Source organism: Lampetra fluviatilis, chromosome 46, assembly GCF_964198595.1.
Source record: "Lampetra fluviatilis chromosome 46, kcLamFluv1.1, whole genome shotgun sequence".
Lineage (NCBI taxonomy): Eukaryota > Metazoa > Chordata > Hyperoartia > Petromyzontiformes > Petromyzontidae > Lampetra > Lampetra fluviatilis.
In genome coordinates, this window is record NC_136320.1 from 4,124,236 (window position 1) to 4,136,708 (window position 12,473).

The window sequence follows — 12,473 nt, forward strand, 5'->3', positions numbered from 1 at the left end:
AACATGCAGCAGTGGAGATCACCAATTTTTATTTTACCAGGTAAGGCCCACTGAGCTACATAGCTCTTTTTTAGAAGCGACCTGCCCACAAATGATAGCTCAACGAAGTAGTTGTCACGTGCAAATGTATAGCAGCCCAATACTCTAAACGTACGTTGGTTCTAAATGTGGAGGGGGAAATCGGAGGACCCAGAAACATCCCCGTGACCACAGAGAGAAAGACATGCAAACTTCAAATATACAACAGGCGTGAGGGTTGGGGTTGAACCCACGACCGACAGATGTATGCTGGCCATGGCGAGAGGGGTTTCCACGAGAGTTTGTGTGGCTTTGCTGTTCCTCCTCCTCATCCATAGCAGGAGCGCAAACCACAGTGGGCTTCATCTTCTTGGTTCTTTCGGTAAAGTCACGTAGAAGGAAAATAATAAAATAACAAAAATAAAACATAATAAAATAATTCTCACGACGTTTCGGCCACAACGCAAGCAGCCACCAACCCAGCTTAAATATACGCTCCAAGCTTGGTGGTGTTTCATTATTCACCTGAGGACGGCTGCTTGCGTTGTGGCCGAAACGTCGTGATAATTATTTTATTATGTTTTATTTTTATTATTTTATTATTTTCCTTCTACGTGACTTTACCGAAAGAACCAAGAAAATGAATCCCTGCAGTCACGAAAGCTTTAAATCGAAATTTATACAGTGAGCTTACTGTGCGGTCCAAAGTTTCGGTTGCGCAGCCACAACCGCTCTTCGACTGTGGCCATGCAATAGCTCTTTGAGGCATTGTAACAAAGTGGAATTTGAGATAACAACAACGGCAACAGAATCTCTCCGGAAGGAAGTGATTGCAAACCCAATACAAAAACAACGCAGCGGCAGACAATATACACGGAGAGACGAGGAACGCGCACACGAAACCCGCTGCCTAGCACGCACCTATTGATCGCGTTTTATGATTGCGTTAATTTTAAAATATTTGAAAACGATTCCAAAAATCGATGACGAGACGAAATTGACCGAGCCGGTAGCCGCTTGGGTGAATGTGAAGGCAGCAATAGTCAGAGATAACCACAGTCGTAGCTGTTCCCAACGGTGACTGAACCGAGTACGGTGTGACCTCGTCATTCGCGACGAGGGATACGTTCCGGTGATGCTCGTGATAAGGAAATTTCGTGGATAATGATATTGACCTAAACAAAATATTACCTTAAATAAATACGTAAATAAGATGTTAAATATATGAAAATTATAACACAACAACACATTTTTACGTAACTAAACATAAAGTAAAATTTAAAAATATATTAAACTATTAAGGAATAGTTTATAAATGAACTTACCGAAATTATAATGATGCTACGCATCTCATCACTTTCATCTCATCACTTTCATCTCATCGCTTTCATCTCATCACTTTCATTTCATCACTTTCATCACTTTCATTTCCTCACTTTCATCTCATCACTTTCAACTCATCACTTTCATCTCATCACTTTCAACTCATCACTCCATCTCATCACTTTCATCTCATCACTTCCATCTCATCACTTTCATTTCATCACTTTCATCTCATCACTTCATCTCATCACTCCATCTCATCACTTTCATTTCATCACTTTCATCACTTTCATCTCATCACTTCCATCTCATCACTTTCATCTCATCACTTTCATCTCATCACTTTCATCTCATCACTTTCATCTCATCACTTCCATCTCATCACTTTCATTTCATCACTTTCATCACTTTCATCTCATCACTTTCATCTCATCACTTTCATCTCATCACTTTCATGTCATCACTTTCATCTCATCACTTCCATCTCATCACTTCCATCTCATCACTTTCATCTCATCACTTTCATCTCATCACTCCATCTCATCACTTTCATTTCATCACTTTCATCTCATCACTTTCATCTCATCACTTTCATCACTTTCATCTCATCACTTCATCTCATCACTTTCATCTCTTCACTTTCATCTCATCACTTTCATCACTTTCATCTCATCACTTTCATCTCATCATCCCATCTCATCACTTTCATCTCATCACTTTCATCTCATCACTTTCATCTCATTACTTCCATCTCATCACTCCATCTCTTCACTTCCATCTCTTCACTTTCATCTCATCACTTTCATCTCATCACTTTCTCTCTCGATGCAGGTCTGTGGAGCTCCAGATGAGATTCGCGCATAGCCAAAATCGCGAGGAGCAATTCCGTCAATAGCCGAAATTGCCACTCGCGATTTTATCCTAGATGTAAATTTTAAGACACTCTCTCTCTCTGTGCAGTGTCCTTTCTCAAAGTCTTCGGTGGTCATGGTCTTCCTGACATTCAGCTCTGTCCATGATATTGGCTCAATAACTGGATTCTCCTCCCAGTTGCATCCAGTTGTTCAAATGACAACTGTAACTTAATTCGCGGTCTATATATACGAGATTACACTCGGCCAACTTGGAATTAGCAACCGGAAACTGTTGGTTTTAAAGAGGAATGCTGGGAAAGCTGGCAGTGCATGAGAGTCTGTAAGGTGCCACAATATATTTACACGAAGAATACCAAGTCTGGAATCCGTGAAGATGAAACGTGAATGCAATCTTTTTCATAGTTACGCAATGGCTTGATTCTGATGCTCTGAATTTATTTATTTAGTTTTTTTTTTTACCAGATTATATCCCAAATGTCCTTTTGGCATCAAGGCAGGGAGTGAAGAATTTTCCATTCCTCATTCTGCCTACAATAGCAAAGCGCCGTTTGGAATGCACAACATCACCGCTCGCTGTCTTGGCAGATGAAGTGTTTGGAAATAAATACGTTTTGAAAGCTGCTCTGTTTCACTGCCAGAACTAAATAGCATTACGTCCATCGGCCAATAGATCTTCAGGAGAAATCTTTTTTGGGTAGATTCCTCGTGTTAAGCAGGGCACAGCGTCAATCTCCTCCGAGTGTCATCAGTAAACAGTGGCCTATTACTGGTGGGAACCACCTGGTTCCACCAGCCCACAGGGGATTATTGTGTCCGTCCGTCTGTCGTGCATCCAAAAATGGGAGGGGTGGGGCTGGATGGAGAGGGGAGGGTGGGGAGGCACTGGGTGGGGAGGGGAGGGTGGGGAGGGGCTGGGTGGGGAGGGGGGGCCTGGGTGGGGGGTGGGGGTGGGGAGGGGCTGGTCACCCCGTGGTGCCCTTATAAAACTCAACGTTTAACCTACTCACGCCGGCTTGTGCCCGCCCTCACGGTCGGCCATATTTGCGGAATACACCACCCTGGCCATTGACCGAGCAACCCAACTTCCTACCAGCTCCTTCCGCAGGAATGTGTTAAACGCAAGGTGCCGCAAGCGGCTGGGGGGGGGGATAGCGAACCGCGGCTTGCGAGTCACAGTTCACGTGCGGCTCGATAGAGACGCATCCCAATTTGTAACTGAATTTTGAAAAAAGGAACAATCTGCGGAAGCCGCAGCAGCCCAGGGGCGCTCAACCTTGGCAGCGGAGCCAGACGTGGCCACTCCCCCAGGTGCTCGCGCAGATTTCTAAAATTGTACGTAGGCACGTTGAACTTTGAACTTCTTTCGCACCGTACGTAGCCAACTGTGTTAATCGGAGGTGCGGGGGAACGTCAACAAACTAAACAAACATTGCAGTTCTAAAGAAATTCGTTTTACATATTTATTTAAAAGTGCATTGCTCCAGTGGCCTCCTAATAGCAGAAGAAAGAGCGTCCCAGATGGCTGCAGAAGCACATATCAAGGCTTGCGATGCAGTGACAGCCTTTGTTCGATGGTTAGCCAAAAAGCCACTGCGAGGATGACCGGAGTTTGCGCAATGATGATTGATGCTACTTGAAAAGATCAGCAAGGTATTGCGGTTCATTTGTGGCAAACACTTTGTGTGTAATGAGCGCGACCTTGTAAATGTATTCGTTCGGCAATCGGAAGCTCATGCAGCTCGGCAAGCACCGGACGGACGTGGTCAGATCTTGCAAGTAACACGACACGTGCCAAAGAATGGAAATAATGAAATAATAAAAATAAAATATAATAAAATAATTCTCACGACGTTTCGGCCACAACGCAAGCAGCCGTCCTCAGGTGAAGAACAGAGAACAGGTCTGTCGAAAAGACAGAGTCTCTGTCTTCTCGACAGACCTGTTCTCCACCTGAGGACGGCTGCTTGCGTTGTGGCCGAAACGTCGTGAGAATTATTTTATTATGTTTTATTTTCATTATTTTATTATTTCCATTCTACATGACTTTACCGAAAGAACCAAGAAGATGAATCCCTACAGTCACGAAAGCTTGAAATCGAAATTTACGTGCCAAAGAATTTTAAATTAAAATCTCACTGCGAGCGGAGCTGGCCAACTCCACTCAACCACGTGACCGCCCCACGTGAGCGGCTCACCGCACGCGTAAGGTTTGCGTGTCTCTTCCGCTGTTGGCCCTATGAAGATGTTTTGTCGGTCGGCGGTTCGCAGTGTCAGAAGGTTTTGTGGCCACCCCTGTCATGAGCTATAGCCATCCGTGGGACGTCGTGAGTTTGCGAGTATATAAACAAATACAAATCCACAGCAAAAAAAGTTACAAAAAACCTGCAAGAAAAAATGCCAAATCGCCGCTCTCGGTTGTCTCCGTGCGTTGCGGGTACCACTTTGTGGAGTTACACAGCAGCTCTGGACTGACATCCCTCGAGGGTTTGCGTCTGAAACGAGCGGTTATTCTGCACACGTTGAAGCTTTTGCAGATGAGTGAATGCCCCGCTCTCTGCCCCTCCCCCCCCGTGAGCTGGGCACTGATCCATTTAAAGGCGAAACCAATTTTTCGCGATAAATGTTCTATTGCCGAGTGAGCTGAGACGACCTAATCTGGTGATGTACACCACCCTGGTGGAAGTGGCTTATTCGAGCCACTGAACCCAGCACATTGCCTGTGCTGGCTCAGTGCTCTCGCTGGCTCAATGCTGGCTCAGTGCTGGCTCAGTGCTGGCTCAGTGCTGGCTCAGTGCTCTCGGGCACGGCCATTACCAACACCCCGAGTCACCGGCCAAACGCAACTCTGAACACGGTGCCACTATAACTACACCCCCCCCCCCCCCACTTCTTAATAACCCCCACCCTTTTATTGCGACGACTTTCATCTTATGTGCGATTTTATAAATGTTTTCAGTTGTACGCCTTTTAGGGTCATCTGGTCCAACAGCAATGGAGACTGGGCTCTAAGAAAAGCTGTCTCGGGTGTGGACCAATCAACTTCAAGGACAGTGCATATCATTACCATTATCAGAGTTGTTTCTTTTTGTTTGCATTTTGACTGCTTGTGTTGCGGTTATTGCAAACATGATGCCTTGTATAAAGGTGTCAGTTTTGTACCAATTTAAAGCGTTTAAACCTATTACTGCTTTATAATTGTTGTAAAACTCAACAAGTTCGCGTCGCCGCATCGACAAGCACGGCATTGCGCGGCACTTATATTCATTTGCGGTCCTCAATCTGGCGTGGAAATTCCAGAGCGCTACGGTAAAGACCGGGGTGGGGGGGGGGGGCTCACGTTTATCGCACATAGGGGAACGATTTATTGAGTCCACCGCCAATCTGGTATTTGAACCCACCAACGTGTGGCTGTGCGTGTGGGTGTCTCTGACTTAGAGCGTCACAAGGATGGCTCTGAAATCGGGTCTAGGTAAAGGTGCAGCCCTGAGATCGCTCGCTCACGTCGCTGCGAGCGATCGGGACGCGACTCGAGGGAGCTCTGTTTTGACCCGCCCTTCGACGCTGGCCAGCCGTCGTGGACGAGGTGGGAGTTGCCCACGCTCTACCCCACCGCACACGCGACCGGCCGATCGGCTGGCTGTAGCGTACTCATTTACACTGCTCGGTGGACACAGGTGGGCGGGAGGGATGATTTAAGAAGCTTGCACCGTTGTTTATTCACTGGTCACCGATACTCTGCGATCACTACATTAGAACCCCATTGCAGTGTCTGGCCCTGAATGATCACTACATTAGAACCCCATTGCAGTGCCTGGCCCTGAATGATCACTACATTAGAACCCCATTGCAGTGTCTGGCCCTGAATGATCACTACATTAGAACCCCATTGCAGTGTCTGGCCCTGAATGATCACTACATTAGAACCCCATTGCAGTGTCTCGCCCTGAACGATCACTACATTAGAACCCCATTGCACTGCCTGGCCCTGAACGATCACATACATTAGAACACCATTGCAGTGTGTGGCCCTGAACGATCACGTACATTAGAACCCCATTGCAGTGTCTCGCCCTGAACGATCACGTACATTAGAACCCAATGCAGTGCCTGGTCCTGAACGATCACGTATATTAGAACACCATTCCATTGTACATTAGATCCCCCGTCGAGCCTTAACAGACTGTTTAGGCAAACGCTGTTAGCGAGCAGCACTTATGAAGGCTGGCATGACACACGAGGGAGTGGGTGGCCAGCACCACGCCTGGCCACTTTTGTCTCCTGAGTGGCGATGTTTACTCACCGCACCAGGTACACATTTGAGTATTAGTCGACCTTGGAGAGGCCCAGAACCGGTTTAAATAATTGTCACTGGCGTCGACCGTGAGCGGGAATTGAACTCGGGCCGTCGGGTTCGTAGCGATGGTGCGCGCACACGCACGCACGTACACGCACACGGGTCGCCCGCTCACCTTGAAATGCTGCAGGTTTAACTTCTCATCTTCGAGCGCCCTCTTCTTGTTCTCGATGTCCTCCTGTCTGCTTCTTCTCTCCTGTGGAGACACGAGTCGCTCACGGTCAGCTACGCCCCCGACAATTCCGACCTCCCATAGCCGCGCGAGACATCTTTGGCGCGCAGGGTTTGACAGCCGGCGATGTTGTTAACCCTCTCCCGTTCTGAGACGTCTGCAAGTTGCAGGGTGGGTGTCCAGTTCACCGCCGAGTCTCGGAACGCGCGAGCGGTTCGGCGTTATTTTCATTTAGAGAAGCCGTAGCGCCGTTGTTTTCAAAGATGTTGTTACTCACCGCAGAGAACCGTAGCGACACGACCACCGCTCTACAGGTGAGAGAGAGACACGGTGGTTGTTGTTGTTGCTGCTGAAGGGCTGTGCGTGTTTCTTGCTCTCCAAGCCGTTAGGATGGAAACGTATTTATAACCATGAGACCACCCTGAGTGCAATCTCCGGTGTGGAGGGGAAGACAAATGGGCAACACTGCCTCATCGCTGGGACCCGCTGCACCGTATGCAAAATATTAATTGCAAATGCAAACGATTTCCGTGTAAAACTAGATGCGTTTGATTGGCTCGTGAAAAAATAGAACATTGCAAATGAAAACCAAGATTTAGGAGGCAGATTATTTTTGTATAAATGCGGTGGTTAAAACAGTTGCAATAAACCACAATTTCACTTGCACAATGTGAAACTCCTACTGCCAGGTTTCTCCGGGTGCTCCGGTTTCCTCCCGCATGCACACACACTTATTCATTGGCCGATCACACCTTCATATACAGAGGATGGCAGAGCTTGGAGGGGGAATTTGGCGCCGGCTTATTGCGTGGCTTTTGCTGCTGCTGCTGCTGCCTTTCCGCTCGTCTGCGGTTCCTCCTCCTCGTGCCTCCGAGTCGTTCTCTCTCTCTGTACGCGAGCGAGCGGACGCTGTGCGGTGGCGCGTTACAAGTTGACATCATTATTATTGTTATCTATTTTATCCCCGGTTTTATTCCAAATGTGCTATCGGCATCGTGTCAAGAGATTAACTCGTTTCCGCTTTGGAATGTTCCGCCGTGAGCGGCGCACCGTTACGCAGCACTCTCAGAGGACAGAGGTTGACGTCAAAGAACTACTTCTGAAGCTGCTCTCAACAGAGGCCTCTTACCCCTGATGAGGCAACTTTGAATGTCCCGCACAGAGTGTTTGTCGCATAACAATGAATAATCAAATTAACGTAAATTTTTACTTTAAACTTTCGTGACTGCAGGAACTCTTAAGCACGGGCTGATGCAATGAGTACCACTGTGGGGGGAAGTCAAATGTGAATGAGTACAAAGTCCTGCTGTAGGAATGTGGAATGTCCACCGGTGGATCAGAGCTTGCGGCAGCAGCCGCCTCGTGCTCGTTTGGTCCAGGGAGACACGACAACGTAGACTCACACAGGTCCAAGCCTCATGGACATTTGTGAAAAAGAGCTTTATATTTCGATTTATAGCTTTCGTGACTGAAAAGATTCATCTTCTTGGTTCTTTCGGTAAAGTCACGTAGAAGGGAAGTAATAAAATAATAAAAAATTAAACATAATAAAAGAATTCTCACGATGTTTCGGCCACAACGCAAGCAGCCGTCCTCAGGTGAAGACCAGGTCTGTCGGGGAGACCTGAGGACGGCTGCTTGTGTTGTGGCCGAAACGTCGTGAGAATTATTTTATTGTTTTATTTTTATTATTTTATTACTTCCCTTCTACGTGACTTTATCGAAAGAACCAAGAAGAAGAGCTTTATAGCTCATCGGATTCCTCCGATATAAATACATATTCTGATTCTGTCAGCAAGCACCGATTCTATCTGGGCAGAATGGCAAAAATGGGTAGAAGACTGAATACATAATGTAGTGACCAAGTAGTTCGGGTTGGTGAATCACATCAAGAAGAGAACGTCATCCCGTGAAGGGGAGGTGTGTGATGCTTGGTTCCCTGTGCGTGACCCAACAACCGCAGCTCTGAGAACACATTCTTTGACAATCCCGCGGCGTTGGCATTGGTGCAAAAAAACTAAAAATAACTCAGCGCGTTGGTCGATAACACCGTTGTTTGGCCTTGAAAATAAAAAAATATATATATAGCAAGCGACGTTTCGGGCAATGGCTCTTCTTCATTGCACATTAATGGAGAGGCTGGTCGAGAGGCGGAGTGGATGGTAAGAGTTGGGGACTGCGCTGACGCCATGGGGCCTAATGGAGATGTAAAACAATTTGTATCTTTTCTGATGAAGTTTTTTTAGTTTGTTTTACCTGGCATATGAATATTTATCTAATGGTGGCTACTGAGCAAGAGACATACTTCCAGCTTCCGATGTCTACCCCCGAAGTGACCAGGCGCACACAATATATTTCGTGACATTTTCACCTTTGGCGTATTACGCAATTCGCCGGCAGTCCACATTTTAGGCCAGGCCACCACAGAGGTAGCCCAGACACCACATGTCAACATTGTTTTGTTCATCAAAAGATGGGACAGGGATTGCAGCGCCTTTTGCGGGGTCCGGTTTTTCGCGTATACGGGGGGGGGGGGGGTTGCTGACCTATTCCTTCCCAAAAGTCAGCCAAACGCGCTGTGTGAATTCACCCAGATGCGGCTACTGTGCTCCTCGGACGCGGGACACCATTTGCGTGTGCCCTCTATGCGCTCCTACTCAGCAGGCAGCTGTCTCCTGGGGTGCATTGTGGGTTAGGGTGACGGTGCCGTGTACGCCGAGCGAATTTGATTTTTTGCGCGCCCCCAATTTTTCGGGACGCGTTTCCCGCGTTCGGTGAGCGAAAAACCTGCCCTTTGACACCGCTTGCCGCGCAAAAACACACGCTGGTCCCCATAAAAATCTCGCACGCACAGCGGACACACGAACGCCGTACGTGTGTATACACAATGTAGCAGTGTTATAAACACCGGCGACATTCCTGTTCGCTGACACACACACATTCTTGCCCTTGTTTCAGCACCTCTGCGTTTACCTTGAACAGCTGGCATATTGTAAGTGTGAACGAATTTATACGAATGGCTAAATATTGTGGCGAATTACGTTACAGGAAAAATATTTGTTTTAAAAACGAATAATAGTACAATCTAATTGCATACGCACCTCATGAATAGAGAACTTTATTTAAATCCTTTCATTTGCAAAAAAAAACCTCTGAGCGAATGCAAATGCTGCTTCAGAAAGGTGAGCCTTATGCCTCTTCTCAGAGCGCCAATCAAAGACAAAATTGGACTTCTCTCTTCTCCGCTGGATGGGGGCGGGGGGTGGGCACTCTACTCCGTTGGCGTCTCTGCGCCAGTGGTGGAAATTCCACATTCCCGCAATGTGAGGGACACTGTGTACGTTGAACTTCTTTCGCACTGTACATAGCATGCCCATTGTAGGTGCGGTTCCATCTCCAGAACGAGCACTCTGGTACTATTTTTATTTTTTAAGATACCGAGGGTTTCACGAGTTGAACCGCCTCCGAGATTTGAATTTCCTGCCGTGCAATTGTGATGCCGGCGATACCGACCACAGTGCCACCCAGCCCGATTGATAAGTGTCGTAATATAGGTGACAAAGTAGTTAGGGTTGGGTGGATCACACCGAGATGAAAACACCATCTTGCGAAGGAAGGTGTGTGATCTTCTTGGTTCTTTCGGTAAAGTCACGTAGAATGGAATAATAAAATAATAAAAATAAAACATAATGTTTTATTTTTATTATAAAACATAATGTTTTATATTTATTATTTTATTATTTCCATTCTACGTGACTTTATCGAAAGAACCATGAATCCCTGCAGTCACGAAAGCTTTAAAACGAAATTTAAGGTGTGTGATGCTTGTTCTGTGCGTGACCCAACAATCACAGTTCGTAGAATGCACTGTTCGCTGCTGCTGCTGCTGTGTTGGCAGCGGTGCACAAACAAACACAACTCAACAGAATCGTCAATAACACTGTGTGTGGCCTTGAAAGAAGAAAAGCATGTTTATAATAGGCGACCTCACGGGGCAATGGCACCTACGTGCTATGGAGAAGGGTGATATGGCTATGCACGTGGCCTGCAATCCATCACTGCGTGACGCGAGGAGTTGGTGGAACACACACAGATGCTGTTAAGCTTCTCGTGCCATACCCAGCGCCGGATTATCCGAGTAGCAAACGTAGCTACATATGCTACGGGCCCGCACTTTCACGGCTTTAACCAAATTCCGGTTCAGTGATTCTGCACTTGCTCTATTAATATAGTACTATACTGCCTTCAACGTTTATGAACGACTGGGTGTTTAAGGTTAGCGATTTGTCGTATTATCTGGCTGTATAGCAAATTAAAAAAATACAATTACTTTACTTTGCAAGTAAAAAATGTTTTGTTTTAAGATTGATGTGTTTTTTGTTAATTTAGGGCCCCTTTATAATATATGCTACAGGCCCTGCACTAACCTAATCCGGCACTGGTAATATCCTGGCTTGCCAGCCAAACACGGTACAGCGAAGAGTGGACGAATGTCATCAGTCACCTTCTGTATGGGATAGAGCGTTGCCCCCTCGCACGCGTGGGTTTTCTCCGGGTGCTCCGACATGCATAATAAACACTCACTCGTGGCTGAGAACATCTTAATATGTAGAGAATTGCAGAGCAATTGTTGGCGCCGGCTCACCGTCTGGCAGCTTTCAATCTCGTCTGTGGTGCCTCGGTGATTGTAAGATGTAATTTGCATGAACGGTACAATATAAAATCTTAACGTGAGATAATGATCATTAAATTGCCCCAAAAGTCACCTCTTCGAAATTTTACTTTTAAGGCCACAGCATCATTGGCGAGTGTGTACGCCTCTTCGGAGCTGGATTACCAGCAGGGGAGCATGTACCACCTTTCCTGCCGAATATATTTTACAAACCTTTAAAATTGTCTTGCAAGGAATTGTAAAGCCTATCTCTTGAGATCTGTCTTGTGGAATTCCTTTGGGTTCTAGATAGGCATTTTACACGTAGGTGCAAGGCATTTTTTGAAACTTAACAGGGGCTTTAACCAAACACAACATTCCACATCCTCCGTGAACTTGTTTGAGCTTTGTTTAAAGAGTGCCCTGTTTATAGACTTACTTCCCTACGTGTTCCACCTCTGGACAACACAATGCATTCCCAAGATACTTCCATTCCTCCGAGGTATCCGTGCACCACAGCTTCAAGTGTCACCTCTCGCATTTCAATTCATTGTTCCGTACTCAACCAGGCAAGAGTCCATTGCGAATATTATTTGACACACACACACATATCCTGTGCACTTACACATTAAGTACACACACGTGCATATGTGCCGTATTCTCCTGATTACAGGACACCCCGAAAAGTAAGACGCACCCGCAAACGGTGTGCTTTAAAGTGAACACAGCGCGTCTGATAATACAGAGAATGTGGTATGTACACGACCAGACAGGTTGATGAAACTCAAAGACAAAAATCGCTGTCAGCGAGCACCTATGAAGGCCAACAAGGGAGTGGATGGCTATTATCACGCCCTGTCACGTTTGTCTCCCCAGAGTGGATGTTTACACACCACATTCAAGGCTGAGTCGACCTAGTGGCAGTGCCGGATTATCCTAGTAGCAAAAGTAGCTACATATGCTACGGGCCGCACACTTTCAAGGGCCCCGCGATAAATGCTTTCAAGCTATCAATTCCGGTTCAGTGATTCTGCACTTGCTCTATTACTATAGTACTAGACTGCCTTCAACTTTTATGAA

At 46.5% G+C, this 12,473-nt stretch overlaps 1 protein-coding gene across 1 annotated transcript in view; it reads right to left on the reverse strand.

Annotated features, from left to right (window-relative positions):
* The window catches only part of LOC144947680 (uncharacterized), a 239,799-nt gene that overhangs the window by 172,715 nt on the left and 54,611 nt on the right, over positions 1 to 12,473 (reverse strand). Inside the window, exon 3 of the mRNA XM_078876952.1 lies at positions 6,686 to 6,766. Coding sequence (XP_078733078.1) covers positions 6,686 to 6,766 — 81 coding nt within the window. The remainder of the gene's footprint in view (positions 1 to 6,685; positions 6,767 to 12,473) is intronic.